The sequence below is a fragment of the Agelaius tricolor genome, unplaced genomic scaffold (genome assembly GCF_023055355.1).
Source record: "Agelaius tricolor isolate 1412-34295 unplaced genomic scaffold, bAgeTri1.0.p SCAF_20, whole genome shotgun sequence".
NCBI lineage: Eukaryota > Metazoa > Chordata > Aves > Passeriformes > Icteridae > Agelaius > Agelaius tricolor.
In genome coordinates this window covers 1649803-1668333 of record NW_027269280.1, presented here as the reverse complement: position 1 = coordinate 1668333, position 18531 = coordinate 1649803, and the positions used below count along the sequence as shown (strand labels likewise).

The 18531-nt window shown below is 51.4% G+C and overlaps 1 protein-coding gene across 1 annotated transcript in view; it reads left to right on the top strand.

Moving 5' to 3' along the window:
- The first annotated feature begins 1559 nt into the window (after positions 1 to 1559).
- LOC139598496 (transmembrane protein 132B-like) overlaps positions 1560 to 18531 on the top strand; it is a 223746-nt gene continuing 206774 nt past the window's right edge. The window contains exon 1 of the mRNA XM_071444944.1: positions 1560 to 1955. Coding sequence (XP_071301045.1) covers positions 1871 to 1955 — 85 coding nt within the window. The 5' untranslated portion in view covers positions 1560 to 1870. The remainder of the gene's footprint in view (positions 1956 to 18531) is intronic.

Here is an 18531-nt window from a genome sequence, read left to right as displayed (position 1 = left end):
TGCCTCTGCGGAGCCCTCTGCACGGCCCCGTGCTCCTCGGGACACCCTCACACTCCTCGGGGTGCCCTCTGCGCACCCCTTTGGACACTCGCACACTCTTTGAAGAGCAACGTCCTTTGCACAACCTTTAGAACGTTCTGACACCGTTCGGGATGCTCTAACACTGTTCGGGATGCTCTGACACTGTTTGGGATGCTCTGACACTGTTCGGGTTGCTCTCACACCGTTCGGGATGCCCCCACATCCTGCGGGATGCCCTTTAGAATGCTCTCACCCTGTTTAGGATGCTCTGACACCCTTTGGGATGCTCTGACACTGTTCAGGATGCTCTCACACCGTTCAGGATGCCCCCACATCCTGCGGGATGCCCTTTAGAATGCTCTCACCCTGTTTAGGATGCTCTGACACCCTTTGGGATACTCTGACACTGTTCAGGATGCTCTCACACCATTCGGGATGCTCTCACACCGTTCGGGATGCTCTCCCACGGTTTGGGAAGCCCCCACATCCTGCGGGATGCCCTTTAGAATGCTCTCACCCCGTTTAGGATGCTCTGACACCCTTTGGGATGCTCTGACACTGTTCAGGATGCTTTCACACCGTTCGGGATACCCCCACATCCCGAGGGATGCTCTTTGCCCAGCCCCGGGACGCTCCCATACCATTCGGGATGCTCTGACACTGGCCGGGATGCCCTCACAGATTTTGGGATACCCTGGCAGATATCGGGATGCTCTCATACATTTTGGGGTGCTCTCACACATTTTGGGGTGTCCTCATTGTTTTTGGGGTGCCCTCACACATTTCTGGGTGCCCTCACACATTTCTGGATGCTCTCACTGTTTTCGGGATGTCCTCACAGTTTCTGGGGTGCCTTCATTGTTTTGGGGGTGCCCTCGCAGTTTTTGGGGTTCTCTCACACATTTTGGGGTTCTCTCACACATTTTGGGGGTGCCCTCGCAGTTTTCGGGATGCCCTCGCACATTTCGGGATGCTCTCACTGTTTTCGGGATGTCCTCACAGTTTCTGGGGTGCCCTCATTGTTTTGGGGGTGCCCTCGCAGTTTTTGGGGTTCTCTCACACATTTTGGGGTTCCCTCATTGATTTGGGGGTTCTCTCGCAGTTTTCGGGATGCCCTCGCACATTTCTGGGTGCTCTCCCGGTTTCTGAGGTGCTCTGCCCGTTTTTGGGGTGCCCTGGCGGTTTTTGGGGTTCCCTCTTTCCCGTCCCGTCCCCCCCGCAGTTGCGGCCGGCGGCCGCCAGGGCGCGCGCGCGCTCTTTGCGCCTCTCGCGGCCGCCGCGCGCCCCCACTCAGGGCCCCCCCAGGCCGGGGCAGCGGGACCGGCCCCGGGGCTCTGCGGGCCTGGCACCGAAACCGGCACCGAAACCGGCACCGAAACCGGCACCGAAACCGGCACCGCGGGCAGCCGGGCCCAGCCAGGCCACGCGGGGCTGCCCCGCTCGCCGGCCCCGCGGGCATCGCGCAGCCCCGGGGCGCTGAGCCGCACCTGCGGGCCCGCCCCGACCGCGCTCAGGTGAGCCCGGCCCGGCCCGGCCGCGCCGCCGCAGCCCCGGCACAGCCCCGGCACAGCCCCGGCACGGCGCCCGCTGCCCCGGGGGAGCCGCCGCCGCTGCTGCCGCTGCTGCTGGCGCGGGCGGGGGCGATGCGGCGGGGGCGGCCGTGATTGCGGGGCCGGCGGGGACCCCCCTTCCCCTGCCCTGCCCTCCTCGGCGGGCGCCGGCCCCGCCGCCGGACGGAGCGGAGCGGCGCGGAGCGGGCGGGGAGCGGGGGGAGTGGTTACGGGCTCCGGCGCGACACCCCCGGCCCCCCCGCCCCGCTCAGCCGCCCCTCTCCAAATAAATCAGCACCATGACTACTTCTGGGCATGGAACAAAGAGGATGCTCTCCCGGGGCCCCGCGCTGCTCCTGGCGCCGCTGCTGCTCCTGTGCCGAGGTAACCCCGGTCCCGCCGCCGCGACCCCGCCGCTGCGCTCCTGTTTGTCTGCTTTGGTTGTTGTGTTCGTTTTGGTGCTTGTTTTTAACTATTTGTGTTTATTTCACATCTGCCCCCTCCCCCGGTTTTATTTGCGGCCGTTTTCCCCATGCCAGCCCTCCCTCCCCGGCTCCCCCCGGCGCTCCGCGCAGCGCTGCGGGTGCAGCGCGCTCCGAGCTCCGTCTCTGGGGCGCACCAAGAAGTCCCCGTCCAGCTCCGCTGTCCCCACGCGTGTCGCGGGCTCCCGGCCCCCTGCGCGAAGGCTGCCCGCCTGCTTCGGCCGCTGCCAGCGCGTTGCTGCCGATCTGGGGGAAAAAAAATGGGAAAAGTTTGGGATGCCGGAGCTCTGGGCGATGGAGAAGGGCCGTGGGGTTTCCCACGGGGCGGCCGACCCCCGTTCCTCCCTGATGCTCCTCGCTCTTTCTGGCTATCTATGGGGTGGGTGGGGGGAAAGATGTGCAGGAGTTAAACCCCGTCGGTTTACAAAATACTTGTGCAACCTTTTTGCACTGAATTCCGAGAAGGACGGGTTTCGCTAGGCTGATGGGGAGCGGGGTCTGGCCCTTGATTGGGCTCAGGTGGGATTCCCTCATCACGGCCAGCTGCGAGGCAGCGCGCCCGGGCAGGGAGTGAGGCTGGGAGATGCTCTTCCTCTGTTATTCTCTTATTTTTATTTTTTATTTCCGCCCCAGCTGGACTTGGGATCAACGTTTCGGGTCCCAGGTGCAGGTGTTTGCTGGGGAAGGGCTCAGCAGAGCGCTGCCCCTGGGAAAGTCTTTAGCAGGACTTCGCTCTGGGGACGTTCTCCTCTGCGAGCTCCCCTGAGCTCCCTCGCAGATGCTGCTCCTAATAAACACGGGCTGTTAAAAGCAAATTAATTAAGGTGCATCGGTGCTGAAGTTGCTCGGGGATTCGTTTGCGCTTACTGCTTCTCGGGACGGCGCTCGCGTTTGGCCGTAGCGTGGAGCTTGGGCTGCTGGGGAAACTTCGCGGGGGCTTTAGGAATACGCCTAAATGCAAGGATTTTAGGTGAAAAAGGAGCGATCCATGGGAGGGGTAATAGCAGGAGCTGTCGCTCTTGGGGAGGGCACAGGGAAGGCTTTGTGGTGGGGAAGTGTTTTAGGAAAGGTTCCTACAGGAAGAGCAGGAACGATTTGCTAGGAAGGCGACACCAACCTTGGGGACACACGGGAGATGGACAGCAGGCAGTCCTTGCTCTGCCCACCCCAAAAAGCGCTGCTTGCCCCTGCCCTCCATCCCCGCCTCGGCTGGGCTGGCACCTGGGAATCCTCCTGAGCAGGACACGGGGACCGGGCTGCAGAGTTTGGGGTGCAGATCGTGGGGACCGGGGCACCGAGCACAGGACGCAGGGCACGGGCTGCCTGTGGGTCAGCACTGCCCCATAGAATGGTGGCTTTCTGTGGCCGCTGCCGTGCCCTGTGCTCCGTGCAGCTCTTCCTTTATCGAGGAGAGAGTTGGGCGCAGCAAAGGAGCAGGTTTCTGGGTTTTTTTTGTTGTTTTTTAGAATATTTTTTATTTATTGCTTTGACATATTAATGGTAATCTTCTCCCTCCTCCCGTCTCCTCCTGTGTGGGTAGCTACCATGGTGAGACTGGGCTGTGGGTGTAATTCTTCCAGCGCTCTGAGTGCTTAAACATATGGAAACCCACTTTGAAACAGTTTGTGGCTGCAAACCTACCGACGTATCCATCCATCCCTCCATCCATCCATCCCTCCATCCCTCCCTCCCCGCCGCTCTGAGCCCTCCCCGCTCGGTGTGCGCGTCAGGAGCTCGCAGTGCGCTCAGCTCGAGCTGTGAGCAGCGAGCGCGCTCCCCGCCCGCGCCTCTCTCCTCTCTCGGCCGTAGCATCCTCCTGCTTCCCTAGCGGAGCCCTGTGCCGCCCCTGCGGAGCGCAGCCGTGCCTGCGCGGGCAGAGGGGCTTTGGGACCAGGGGACGGCTCCTGCGAGAGAGGCGAGCGGCGGCGGAGCCCGGGAACGCCTCCCCCCGGGGCTGTGCCGATCCTCCCGCAGCTCGCTGGAATCCAAGGCGGTTTTCTCCTCTGGATCACAGGGGTTAACGAACCGCATCTCGGCTTGGGTTGTTGCAGACGGGAGAGACACCTGCATGAGTCATGCCGCGGTGCTGCTGCCATCTCCGCAAAGCTCCCGGCTCCTACAGACGCTCGCCTTGGGCTCTTGCCATTTTTCTCTATTTATTTGCCTTCGCTCCCTCCCTTCCCCCTTGCCGGGGCCGGCTCTGGGCTGGCTGCGTTGCGGGGACCGGCGATGCACCAGGCTGAGTTTCTGCAGCCTCTCCCAGGCGGGTGGCATTTGTTCGCCTGTCAGGCGGGTTCCCTAAATAGCTTTGTGCAGGTCCAATTAAGAGATCAGTGCGCTGCCCCGGCTCTCGGGGCTGCTGGCGCGCTCGGCTGCGAGCAGAGGGTGTGCGTGTGTGCCTGGCAGCCGAGGGCCGCTCACGCTGAGCTCGAGGATGTCTCTGGCTGGCAGCAGGCTCCCGTTTGTTGCTGGCATCTAGGCAGGGTTTTGGCCGCCTTCCTCGCTGGCGGCGGCGGCGGAGCTGTCTCCGAGGTTATGTGAATAGGTATCCTGTGAGCGAGCTGGATGAGTTACCTGAATATTTTGTTTTCCTGCCCGGTGCTGTGTCACCGGCTCGCTCCGCTGCCTCGCAGCCCGGCAGGGCAGGGCCGGGGCGTGCGGAGCTCACTGAACACGCTCCTGCAGCCCCTGTGGGATGATGCGCTCGGGCTGCTGTCAGCTGTGCGTGAGGAAGGACCCGCGATCGCTTTTAGACTCTGGCTCCAGGGGGGCGTGGGTGGAGAGACATTATGCTTATTTTATTATGTGTCCCTGTATCACTCTACCTAATATGGAGACACTTTTTATTCAGAGGCTCTTTAGGAACAGAAATGAAAGACCTGCATTATCTACTGTACAATAGATTTGCAGATCATGATCGTACAAACTGTTGAAATGTAGGTTATTTTCCCCAGATTAGTGCAGATCTCAACGTTTTATGCAATGACTGCTCAAACTGATGTGAAGTGGGGGATAGTGGGCTGGGGAGGGAAGTCTGAAATTATTATAGTGCCTTTGCTCCAGCATCCATTAGAGCAGAATATTTTAGATACCCTGATTTTACTTCCCATCAGCATAAATCTAGACCAGCTGCTCTGAAGTCAGTGGAGCTCCTCTGGATTTATGCATCGCTGCTGCGATCGGCATTGGGCGCTCTGGGAATGCGGGAGGCAACTGTGTGACTTACCCTGCACAGCATTTCTCAATTCAAAATCTCCTGTCACTGCTGCTGCAGCCTCCTTTGTGTACTTGAAATGGGGAAGTCTCACTGGTTTTGGGTTTTGATTATTTTCTTCAATACGTGCGGCTCGGTCGCAGAACTCTGTTCACTGGCTCTGGCTGATCAATAGAGGCTTTTGTGGTTTGAATACCAAAATGGTTACATTAAAATATAAAAATCAATTAAATGCAATTAATTTGCTGTATTTTATTGCTGGGAATGGTAGTCACTCCCAGCCCTATTATCTCTGTGTTTAAGGCAGCTCAGCGTGGTGAGGAAGGTACGAGCCCAGGAGCAGCTGCAGCAGGTCAGAGCAGAGGGCTGCCAAGCCTGGGACAGGGCTTGGGTCTCAGAAAGGATTTTTTGGATGAAGGATGCATTCCTGAGTCAGAGATGGCTCCATTTGTTTAATTGCTGTGTTGGGTTTGCCATCATGGATTTGGTTGCTCTTGGAGCCCAGGCAGCAGTTTGGAAGGCACAGTCCCTGGGCAAGGACTCCCTTGTTTCAAAGTGCCTGGAGAGAAGAGTCTGTGCTCCACGGAGGTGCACAGGGATTTGGGGTGCACAGGGATTTGGGTTGCACAGGGATTTGGGCCGTGCAGGGTTTTCCCATGGGTGCCAGTGGGATGGAGATTCCACCCTGCTGACCCCACTGAGCTGGGGTCCTCCTGCCCTTCTCCATAGCTCCCCAGAATTGTGTTTTGCAGCCAGGCTGCTCAGGGGGCCCGTGCTGGCTGCGTCCCTTTGCTGAGAGGAGGAGGAAGGGGTGCCATTAGTCGTGATGTTGGGTTATGGCAGCTCATGCTGCTTGTCCTGACCTTGGTGGTTGATGCTGGTACCAGGCACAGGTTTTGCTGTGATGGAGAGGTGGTTTCATGAGCTCTGTGTCTCATGGAGGTGGCTGCAGACCTGTCCCGTCTCAGAGGAGCAAAGGGGAGCTGGCAGCCCCCTAAGTCCTGTGTGAAGCCAGCAAAACCAAGGTCTTTTGGCCTTAATAAACCTCCTGGTGAAAGAGAAGCCACCCCTCCAAAATAAATACTGTCAGCTCAACAAATTTAATTCACCGCTCTTGATTCCCCATTCTCTCCTTGCCTGAATATAACTGACATTAGTTGATGACAGGGGTGACTTGCTTTGGTGGCACAGCTTTAGCTCTCAGCCCTGTTGGTGGCTCACTGCTGTGCTTGCCCAGCTGTCAGATCCTGTCCATGCAGTGCCACGGAGGCTGTGCACTGTGAGTTACCATGTGCTGCTCTAGGTGTCGTGGAAGCTGCTTTGGTTTCGTGCTGTCAGGAGTTCCCAGCTGGCATTTCAGGGGAAGCAGCTCCCACGTGAGGATGGGCAGGCAGAAATTACAAAGCAAAGAGGTCCCTAGAGACAACTTACAGGGAGGATGGGGATTGCTCAGTGTCTGGCTTTCCCTGGGTGTTCCCACTGCCCTCTGTGACGTACAGGGCTGTGGTGGAAGTAAAGCCAGGGCTGCTGGAGTGTGTGTGGGGGTGAGCTCCTTGTGGAAGGACTTTGTGTTTGGGCAGCACCTCACACAGTCGGCTTTAGTCTCAGGTGCAAGGTAATTATTCATGTTTTTTCTGTGCTTCCCAAAAATTCTCTTGCAACACGCTTTGAGCTGTTCTTTGTTTATATAAATGTTTGTCTCTGATAGCATTCAGAAGGCTTCATGAATTTATGATGTGCTCCAGATTCAAGCACACTTTTTCCCTTTTCTCTTCTTCCTTTTTCCCTCCAAAACCACTCTTTCCTCCCAAATTTTGGTGATGAAATGGCAGGAGGAATGCATATTTCAGCTGACTACTGAGAGGCAATGTAAACACCATCTTTCATGGAAAATCAGTTTGTTCAAGTTCAAAAGCAGCCCAGCCTCTCCACTTGATCAATTTCCCTGTCATAGGAGATGATTTTAAAAGTGGTGATTATGTCCTATCTTGTCTCTTGCAACTTCAGGCAAGGAGAGAAAATGAAGTGTAGCATTTGATTTTAACTCTGTTTTTTTCCTGATATTTTTTTGGTGATGGTGGTAGTCAGAGAGCAAGCAAAGGGGTGCCCTGAGGGGTGAGGGATACCAGGAACAGAGGAGTTTCCACGAGGCTGCTGTCTGCTGAGTAAACTAATTGGAAACTGCATGTAAACCAGCTCTGCTCATCTCACCGTGCCTGCACCAGCTGGCCCTCAGGAGCTGCTCTGCCCCATCCCTTCCCCTGCAGTGGCAGGAAATGGGCTTTTAGTGACAAAGCTGCTAAATCCTGGGGAGAGGGTGCTTGGTGCTTGGTGGCTGCATGGCCACGTCCTCCTGCCTCGGGATGGTGCTGCCATCTGCTCAAAGGCTGTGCAAAGCCCACAGGTCTGGTTATGGGCAGGGGGTGGTGTGAAACCACCCGTGTTGGGCAGCTCTAGCTCGGCATTGGTGATGGAAGGAGATGATGGAAAAAACTCCACTGATGCCATTCAAACTGGGGGTAAATGGAGAAGCAGGGACCAAATCCTCATTGTGGGCAAGCCCAGGGGCTCAGCAGGCTCCAGAAATGGTATTTGCAGCCCATGGGATGTGTGGGAGGTGATGCCTCTGGCCAAGCAGCTGCCCCTGTGCTGAGCCCATTTATCCACACACACAATGCTGGGGAGCCCTGGGGGGAATCAGCCTGAGGAGAAAAAGCATTTCTGCCAGAGAGGGGAGAAATGTCATCCTCATTACCCCAGAAATAAAATCCTTTCGAAGGATTGAGTGGTGCACGTATCTTTGGTTTTTTTTGTTTAGCTTGTATGGAAACATTTCAAAAACAGATGGCAGAGCAGAGATTTATTCCCCGTTAAGTGCAGAGGGCTGGTGCACAGGACCTTATCTGCTTGTGGGCCCTGTAATAAACCTGCCAGCAGGTGATTTAAATCCAGTTTTTCTGATTGGGAGAGTACTGAAAGGAACAGGGTTTATGTTACTTAGGAATTTTATGGCCAATGTTAGACTTTTAAGATGCAGGAATGATCAGGGCATGGCTCTGTAGCACCAGAGACGTTCATTTCTTTAATAAAGGCTCTTCCCTGAGTCAGAAAAATGAACCATTTTCTATTATTTAGCAGCTGAGCTGCCATTGCTGTTTGCATGAGTGACAGACACAGCTACTTAAGATCTCAGTTTAGGAGTTGTTGTCAATTAGCCACAGCTTTTGCTTAGCAGCAAGACTCTTGCCACAATGGGGAAGGAGGGTTGTCTAATGGATGCTGCAGCTCTTGAAACAAACATTCGTGCTGCAGCTTCAAAAAAGGATGAAATTCATACCAAAAATAAGACAGAGCCCCTGTGCCCTAAAAGGGAGCCCTTGAGCAGATGGAGCAGGTTTCTATGCAATAAGCAGTAATTAGAAACTCAGCAAAGAGCTGGTAGCTGCTGACTGCTCTTGGTACCCAGATTTCTGGTTGAAAAAGGAAAAATCCAAGATGAGTTTTGGAAGGAGCTGGTCTGGACGTGTGTGTGGGGCGAGACCCTGGCCAGATTGAGCAGCTGCTGTGGTGAAAGACGGCAGCCACGGGCCCCCAGTGCCTCTGTGCCTGAGTCTGTGGGGCCACAGCAGTCTGAAATGTCCCTGGGGCACCCTGGGTGGGGGTAGCAGAGGCTGACAGCACAAGGTCTGATTGCCTTTCACTGAGTGCAGAGAGAGCACAACACACACACAGTAGAACAGGCTTTTAAAAGGTTGCACCAGAGGCACCCTGAGAGGATGGTAAGAGCTTTCTAGAAGCAGCAGAGCCCTTTCAGGGCAAGCCCAAAGGCCAACGTGCCTCAGCCTCTCCAATTCATGGGAATTAGAGCTGGAAAAGTTGGCAAATAATAAACTGCCTTTCCCATCTCTGGAGGTTGGGTACAGCCTGTTCCTGAGCAGGGCTGGTTTTCAGCCACCAGGACTTCTGCTGCTTCCCTTGGCAGAGCTCTGCAGCCCAGCAGACCTCTCTGTGTTCCTCCTACGCTTCTCCTTCTCTGCTTCATTCCATCCTTTATGGCATCACCTGAGCTCCCAACCCTCCATCCCACCACCCATCCAAAGCCAAGCCCAGGCAAATCCATTCAATGGGGACAAATGGTTAAAGAGGGAGTGGGAAATACTCGAGAAAAGGAGCTGGGTCTGGCATGTAAATACCCAGCATGTAAATGCATCTGCAGCTGGAGGTTATTTGGAGAAGAGAGGGCAAGGGCTTGAAAGACACGTGGTGATGAGCCATAGATTCTGCTCTGAGAACACTCAGAAGGCAGCTCCAGTGGCACTATCTAATTCATCTCCCACTAAGACATTCTGCTCCAAGGTGTTTGAAAATAATGGAGTAGCTTAGATACTAACATTATTAAATCCTCATCTCTGACAGCTATGAGAATTAATATACAAAGGTTTCTTCCACTTTTTTTTTAATGCAGCACAGTTACTCATTTCAGGTCTTTTGCTAAGGAGTAGCCCACTGAAAGTTATTAGCATGAATATTGGTGCAAAAAGGCTCAAGTCCATGAAAGAGGAGAAACAAGAGATAAACAGAAGATAGCATGAATTTTATTGCAGTTGAGACATTTTTTTTTTCCTTTCAAATATGAATCATTTGTCATTCTTTCACCTGTAGATCTCAAAGGGCTTGAGAGAAAAATGTGGGTACCATGGAAGCCATTGTCTGTCCTCTGCATCATCCCCATGAGGTGCCCTGGGGCAGGAGCCCACAGCCAGTGCTGAGGCTTTCCCTAAGGGCTCTCTGTCTGCCCCAGCACTGGCATTACTTGGTTCTTCTGCTGTGTTTGATTTGCACCAGCCCATTGCAATTTTTATGGGAAGTCATAAGCAGAAATGAAGAGATGGAATTGTTGTTCTTTACTGCTGATATCAAAGACAGTCCTACAGAGCAGAGCCCAGATGGTGGTGCCCATCTCATCACCTCCTTGGTGGGATGGAGCTGGACAGGCCATGAGGATTGGGGTATTTCCAGGGACTGCACTGAGGAGCTGCTCTCCAGATATGCCCTTTTAAACCCCAAATGTCCATGTTGTGCACCTTATTTCACTTATTACAGTGTCATAATGAGATTACTGGAGTCTGCTGTAAGCCCTGAGGGACAAGTGTCATCTCCTGGCTACAGCTCCAGCTGTGTCTTCTTGAAGTGTCCTGCTCATCCAGAGTTAAAGCATCTCCCTCCCTTTCTAGGGAGCCCAACACATTAAATGTGTGAGAAGGCTTTATTGCATTTAACCACATGGGGAAAGCCAAAGGGCAGTCGTTGTTTTGGTTGCCAATGTTTTGGTTCCTGCACCAACCAGCAAACTCTCAGATGGTTTCCAAGCTGCCCTGGGCCCTCTGTCCCCTCCTCAAAGGGCTGAGAGCTGGAGCAGCCCCAGCTCTAACTCATATCTGTCAAAATCCTCATCCCTTAGGTGTGTGGAATCTGGGAATTGTCGTGGCAGACTCCAGTCTGTGGGACTTCATCATCTGAGTTATTATCTCCAAAATGCAGTTCTCTCCCTCAGTGGCAGTCTCCTATTGAAAGCACTCTCTTTCAGCAGGGCACTTGCATTTATTTACTGCGCAGCTTCTCCCATTAGTATAATCATTACTCCTTGGACTGGGTTTGAATTCAGAGCATCCCACTGTGGTACTTAAAGAATTAATTACAGTGATGAAAGAATTCCTCTAAAGACTTCTATGAATTGGTCTGGTTGAAGTGTTTTAGCTTTGCTTCAATTGGTGCAGCTCTTGTCAAAGGATGGTGAGAAAATGCATGGGTCAGTGATTCAGATGAGGCAAATTACGTTAGAAAAATTGATTTGATTTAGAAAGTGAGCTTTCAGATCACAGGGAATTGCCTGCTTCTTTCTCTGCCGTGCTGATTCTCCCTGAAGATGAGCAGAGGCAGATAATTCAGGGTTAAAGTAAGTGGCTCTTGTAAAAGGTTTGTCAGAGAGTGAGGAGAGATGGGCTGACACACATCTTTAGATAAACCATTATTGACCCATATATTGCTATCCGTGCATCAGCTGGAGTTACAGACGGATGGGAATGCTTATAAACACTCTCAGGCAGTTCATGTGGCTCGCTAAAGAATTGAATCCTTGTTTTTAGCTTTGGCTTTTCTTTTTCTCTCCCCAGGAATGGTTTTCCCATGGAGCATACCTTCAGAGCTGGCACCAGTCTGGGAACGTGTGCTGTGTGGCTGCCTCAGCCAGCTCTGCGTTGCCTGGCTCTGTGCTTAGTCATTCCTGGGGCTGGCAGTTTGCTTTTCCCGAGCTTTTTCACTTCCTCAGATCAAGCTGAGCGTTTCCTCCTTCTGTCCCTTGTCTTCATCTTAAAGGGGCTGCAGTCCCTGGGCTGCACTGGGGTGATGCCCAATGGCTCAGGCAGTGTCCCCTTGGGGGATTGCTCCTAAAAAGCACCTTCTGAATGAGCAGTTCCTTCCCTGCACGCTCAGGGGTTTCTTCTGAGCTCTCCTGCTGGCCAGCTGTGTGCTGCCCCTGGCAGTGGTGGGCTGTGAGTGCAGAGGCTGCTGCCCAGGGACCCACGTTGCTCCCACCATTCCTGAGTGGCTCTGAGCAGGCTCTCTGTGCTGTCAGAGAAGCAGGGATGGAGCCTGGCAGCGTTTCAGTTTGCACTTTGTAAAATTTGTCTTTAAAAAAAAAAAAAAAAAAAGTTAAGGAGATGACTTTTGCCTAGCAGTGCTTTTTTGTTTCTTTCTCACCTTGCAGAACCCTCTACATTGCAGATTGTTTGCTGGAATGCTGAGAGACCTCATTTTTGGTCTGTCTAGCACTGGTGGTATTTGTCTCCATAGCTTCAGCAGCAGCAGCAGCTTCCTTGGCATGGAAGTGCAGGAGTGGGCTCTGCTGTGCCTGTGCCATTCCCCCTCCCCAGGGTGGGCACGAGAGGGGCGCAGAGCCCCGGTGGTGCCCACGCAGCGGGGTCCTTTTGGCTGGCAAAGGGTTGTGTGCACCTTCCTGTGCTTGCAGAGAGCCTTTTCCATAGCCCAGCCTCAGGCAGGGAAGTGAGATGACAAGTGCAAGGAGAGAAATGATGCTGGGGAGAGCTGGAACGGAGCCTCCCGCCAGCAACTGAATTCAAGGCTGCAAAAAGAAGTTGCAAAAGTAGCAATCCATCTGTCCACTTAGTGGGAGAAGCCTAAGATCATTTCACAGTAATCAGCCCCCTGGTGTTCAAAAAAAAACCCAACCAAAAATACTGCAGGTTTTTGCTTTACTGTGGCAAATTCTAAAGCAAATTAATGTTCTCAGAGGCTGTGAGGCTTCCCCCCCCCCCCCTCTTTTTGACAAGTAGGGGTTGTATCAAGTTAAAAATAATATAAGAAACAATAGACTGTCTTTGTTTCTTGAGATAACCATATTTTTGCCATACATTTCAGAGATTTTCTGTCCTCACTGAAACTCTGTGGTTAATTACCAGCAGAGCTATTGGCAAGTGGCTGTTTTTGTGCAGGGTCAGTTGGGTGGTGAGCAGGGTCATCATCACTTGGCATGTTCCCAAGGTGATCCAATGTGCAGATGCACTGCCACGCTACAGCTCCTTGGCTCTGTCAGCATCTCCAATAAAAGCCACAATATTCAGGCATTTTAATTTGGTTGTAAAAACTTGCTCCAGGCACTACAAAGTTCAGGAGTGTTGGTTTATTTATTTATTGTAATCACATTTAATTCTTCCTTTTCCCTTAACTGTGAGGGCATAGAGGAAACAGGCTCCAAAGATGCCTCCTGGTTCTTGCTTATGTGAATTGAGAAGCACTGAGTTGGAGGAAGATCACTGATTTCTGCCTCTGTGTGTGGAGACATTCATTCAGATTAAAGGAGGGGTTTGAACATGCCAAACTTGAAGGTGACCATAAGGAACCCTTCCTGCAAAACACTCCTGGAGAAAGATGCTCAGGGTGGGCGTTTCCTCATGCCAGGTGTGGGTGGCACACCCCTGGAAGGATGTCCCTGCTGTCCCCAAAGGCTGCAGCCCCCTTTGGTTTTGGGGGTGGCTGGGGCTGTGGGGAGCAGAGCTGGACCTGGGCACACGAGTGAGGCACAGCAGGAGCCAGAGCTGCCGAAATGCAGCAGCTGCTTTGCTGCTGCACAACAATTTGTGATTAAAACACAACTTGCCATCCTGATTAGGTTAAGCGCTTAAATTCATTTGCAACTTTTTTCCCCCCTGTATTGTGTGTAATTAGCAACATATGACGCTTACATTAGCTGAGTTAAAAGTTATAATGATTAATTTGCACATCAAAGCCTCCCCGTGAATCAACTGGTGCAGTGCACCAGAGAGGGCTCCAGTGCCCACATGAGCACATCCCTGTGCCCACATGAGCACATCCCTGCCTGCTCCAGGGGCACCACGGAGGCTCCAGGAGCTGGGTCCTGGTCTTTGAGTCCTTCTGCAAGGCAGCAGTGTCCCTGTGCCCCGGGTCTCTCTGTAGATGACAGTGTCACCAGGATGTGGCCATGCCTTTCCTGCCTCTCAGCTGGGCTGGTGCAGCCTGAAGCACCTGACTGACCCTGCACCTGGGGGCACCTCAAAGACAGCCTGTGAAATTGCTGGTGGTTCCAGTGCCTTTGTGGATATAAGCATTGCTCTGAAGTGTTTTGGCCAAATTCTGGTTGTTTTTACCCAGGTTAATCTTTGATTATGAGTTTTGCCCGAAGGTTTTGTAAGTCAGATTGGAGCTCTAACTAGTAAAGAACCTTGTTCAAGCAAGCCAAAACCAACAAGAAAACTACTATAAGCTAATTATAAAGAATGTCTTCTTTCTTTCTTATCTAGTCATAATATTGTCTTTCTTTCCACCTTCTGCTGAGCTGTGAAAATATTCTGCAAAATGATATTTTTGAGTAGATGGAAAAGTACACCCCTGTCAACAATATTTTTCTATTGTTCATCAGAGACAGGCTTCATAACAGAAGAGATCCGTGCTGGAAAAGTACATCAGCTGCAAACAGTTTATTCAAAGTCAGCTCAAATAGCAGGGAAGGTTTTTGAGTTCCTACTCCAGCTGAAGTTGAAATGCAGAATGCAGCTTCTAATATTTCAGAGACACGAATGGTGCAGGTCATAATAATGTATTGCCATTTTCACAAAAGACAGGTTTTCTGTTAAAGCTTCCAGTGGAAAAAAGGTCTGGAGGAGTTTCAATATTTACCTACTGTTTGAGCTCCTGTATGAGGGTGCCATCTCCTTCCCTAGGGCACTGTGGGGGAGTGGAAAATGAGTTCCCACCTTTTTTGGTTCATGTACCTGTCTGTGTGTCCGTGCACATGGGAGCACTGACGTTAAGCTGGTGGGGTGTTAAATGTTTCACTTTTCCAACCATCAATTTCAATTGAATTTCATAAGCCATTAAAGTTCTCTGCTGCTTTCTTTGCTCTTCCAGTCATTTGAGCTCCAGCCATTTAGCTGAGGGTCCTGAGGCATGATTGCTCTGTGGAGCAGCAAAAGTAAATTGGTTCCTGATGTAAAATCTTTATATATATATATGTATTTTTTTTCTTTTTTGATCTCTCCAAGTCACTGTGAGTGGTGTTACAGTGTTGGGCTGATGATGGGGATCTTCAAGCTTGGCTTTTTCTGGTCCAGTTCTGGATCCCCCCACACAGCATCTTTTAAAAAGCTTTTGTGCCTGGCTTGAATGGCAAAAACATAGAGCTAGAGTTGGGGTTTTTTGTGTTGTTGTTTATATATTTATCTGTAGAATCATGGTGCAAAGATTGGACTGGGGTTTTGGGTTTTCTCCCTGTAGAAATGTTTATGAGGATGAGAGTTATTTGGATCAAAAGAGATCTTTTGGCAGTCCTCTGACTTTGATTCAGTACTGGCAGTGCAACAAATAATGAAAAAGCAATCATTTCCCCTTCTCCCACTTTTATCCTCAGGATAAATGAATGGTTAAGATCTCTGTGCTCAAAAATAATTGCTCGTGGCTCTTACAGAAAAAATGAAAATCCATAACACTCACCCTTTAAATGGATTATTTGATCTTTCCTATTGGTTTGTGTTTTGCACTGCTGAGTGTCTTTGCTCCCAGTCTGAGGCTAAACTGGACAAAGTTGATGTGCAGGCTTTGCAGATTGATTTTTGGGGAAGGAAAACTGGATAAGGAATTTTACTGCTTTGGAAAGCAGTGCCCATGGTGGGAGTTGAGCAGTGGGGATCAAGCAGGCCCTTGCTGTCAAGGCCCACTCTGGTAGAACTGTTTTGCACAGCATAAAGTTAAAGAATTTGACAGAATACAGAATGAATGGGGAAAAAAGAGTAACTTTAACTTGCCATGTGATTTTAAAGTAGCTCAAACATCAATAAATCAGAGTGTGTGTGAGTGATGGCTGGGACCTGCTGGGCAGTTCTCAGCGTGCTCCTCCTGCAGCTGCAGGGGTTGATGAACAGATGGAGGTGTCCACCAGTGCTCTGCCAGCCTTTCTCTCCTTCCTTTCTCTCCCTGCTTCCATGGCAGTGGATGTGAGGATGAGCTGCCATATTTTACATCTTCCCTCCCCAAGCAGCCAAATGGTGCTGAGTGCCCAAGCTGGCTGCCCATCCCCAGGGCTGTGCACTGCACCTTCCTGGGGCTTTAACCTCCCATCTTTCCAGCAAAGCCAGGCATAAAAGATTAGGCTGGGCCTGTACTCTTTGTCTGGGGATAACTGCAGCAGTTCCTCTTTTTGTTTTTAAATCCTGCTAATTGGTGCTCTCAGCCTCAGCTCCAGCTTAATGAAGGCTGCTGTCTGGGAATCATCACAAACAGTTATGGAAATGCATTTAAATGCTTAAATCTGTTGTACTTTTCTCTTTATGGGCTTATTCCTTCAAAAAGCATAACTGTGCCCAGGGTCCCTCCCTGCCCAGGATGATTTCTCTCCGTGAGCCCTGTGCTGGGGCTCTGGCACCTCTGCAGCACAGAGGGTACCCAGGAGGTTTGTGCCAAAGCAGGGAGGGAGCCCCTGTGCTGAGGGAGCAGCATTTTCAGTCTGTCTGCTCCAGATGGGGCCTTGGGATGCTGGGCATGAAGACTGAGAGAGCATCCAGCTTCCCTCCTGCCCGGGGAGGAGGAGAGCACCCTGCTCCTCTGACCTCCCCAAAAATGATTGACTCGACCCAGTTAAATGAACAGAGCTGCTGTGGCTGCACTGCTTGTGTCCCTCTGTCTGGCAGCCAGTGCACGTCTGTCCCTCTGCTCCTTGTGGTGAGAACCCTGCAGCTGCAGAGGGGCAGAGGAGGTTTAAGCCAAAAGCAAAGGGAAAGGTCACGGTGGGTTTTCCCACCATGGCTGGGATTGTAGGCACTCATTCTCCAGCTCTGGAGAGGTCTGAGCCAGCTGCTCCTGGGAGGGATTTGCACAAGGGTTTGTGGTTTCTCCAGAGGCAGGGGAGCAGCATGCAGTAAAACAAGGGGTTGTGTTTAGAGAACAACGTGGGGTATTGTTCATTTGTGCTCTGGTTAGGGGGACATGCAAGTGGTCTAATTCCTGTATTTTAAGAGCAACCTTCAGCCCCCATGTGATGGACAGGGAAAATGAGAAGAGACTGCTACAAGCCAAAAGCAGCAAAGCCATGAAGCAGAGCCTGAGACAGCTTTAAAGCTATGAACATAATTACCCGAGGAGTCTGCCAAGGAACCAGATGCTGTAAATGAAAGAATAACTTCCATGGCTTGGCATCTGTCTGTGATCCAGGGAGAGGAGGAGAAGCAGGGAACTGCATGCAGGGATGGGAAATGGTTGCTCCAGTTGCAAAATGAGTACCTTCAAAAATATTTAGTGTATACTGGCATTTTTGTATGGAGGAGAGTGAACCTGTTGGAAAGAAGAGAAGACAGGTCAATGTGCTTGTCTTGTGGGCAGTTTGACAGTATTCTGCAGTCCTGGTGTCAGTGTTATGTGGTTGGTTGGCTTCTGGGAAGATCTGGGTGCTGTGGCAGCTTAAGCAGGTGATGATAAATGAGGAAGATGTGACTGGGCTGAATTCTGAACCTTTTGGGACCCATTTGTGCCCAGAACCCTACAGAGCACTCTGTTTTCTAGGCATGGATGAGCTCAGTTGATATTGAAAATAAGTGGCTGCATGTGACCTGTTTGAGGTCAGGTCACTCTTGGCAGTGCTCTAGTTTCAAAAACCAAACTAGGAAGTTCCTGCTATTTCTCTCCCCAATTTATTTTTACAATTACTGTTAAAATAATTGCAGTCCTAGCAAAGGTAAACAGCTGGGTTCGACATAATCAGTACATAAACAATATCCATCATTTACATGGTATAAAACCTCTGCCACACAACACGTTCCTGAGGCTGCATCTTAGGGGAAAAATAGAAAACCTTTATGGAAAAGGGAGCAGAAAATCAGCTGGGGTCCTCATGGATTGAGTACGTGTGGATATCAGCAGCAGTGCAGTCTCCTTTCCGCTTGTGCTGGAGCCAAATACCCCAGAAAAAGGGGGTGATGACAGAGCTGCACATGGGGCATCTTCAGAGCCAAGTGAGTGGTGCTTCCTGGGGTACAAAAGCAGAACTTGCCTCTCCCAGATGTGAAATAAAGGCAGGGAGCAGTGCTTAGAGGTTATAGGGGAAGTTCTTGTGATTTCAGCACAGGACAGCAGTGTTTTTCAAGCCAGGAAGAGGAACAAGAGCTTTACTTGTGGGTTAGAGATTTTTTTACTGTTTTAATACCTTATTTTTTACCCTTATTTGGCTCTAATCAGTAGAAAATATGTTCAACATGCACCTTGGGTGCCCAGGATGGGATGGGTATGGGACATCACCAGCATCCCAAGGAGCCTGGCAGGGAGGAAACTGGGGGTGAACTCAGCTGCTGCCTCTGCACACTTAAAAGCTGCTGTATGGGCATCCTTGTTTGTAAGCAGCTGTGGTTATTTTGCCTCAAAATAACAAACCTTTTTTGCAAGTAGGAGTTAGGGGCAGGCCTGTGTATTGCTGCAGCTTGGGGACACAGTCATGTGCAAGTCAGAGAGCCACATCATGTTGAGTGCTGAATGACTCTGCTTATTAATATAATAAACCAGAGGAACACTGTCATGGCAGTCTCTGCAGCGAGAATCCAGGGGTTATTTTAACCAAAGCACATTAAATCTTCCTGTCTCCTGAAAATTGCACCCTGGAGGTATGGACTGGAGGGTAGGAGGGGTAGGAACATTTAAAAGGGGTTTGAAGGAGTTTTTATGCATATCCTGGTCTCCAGAACAGTGC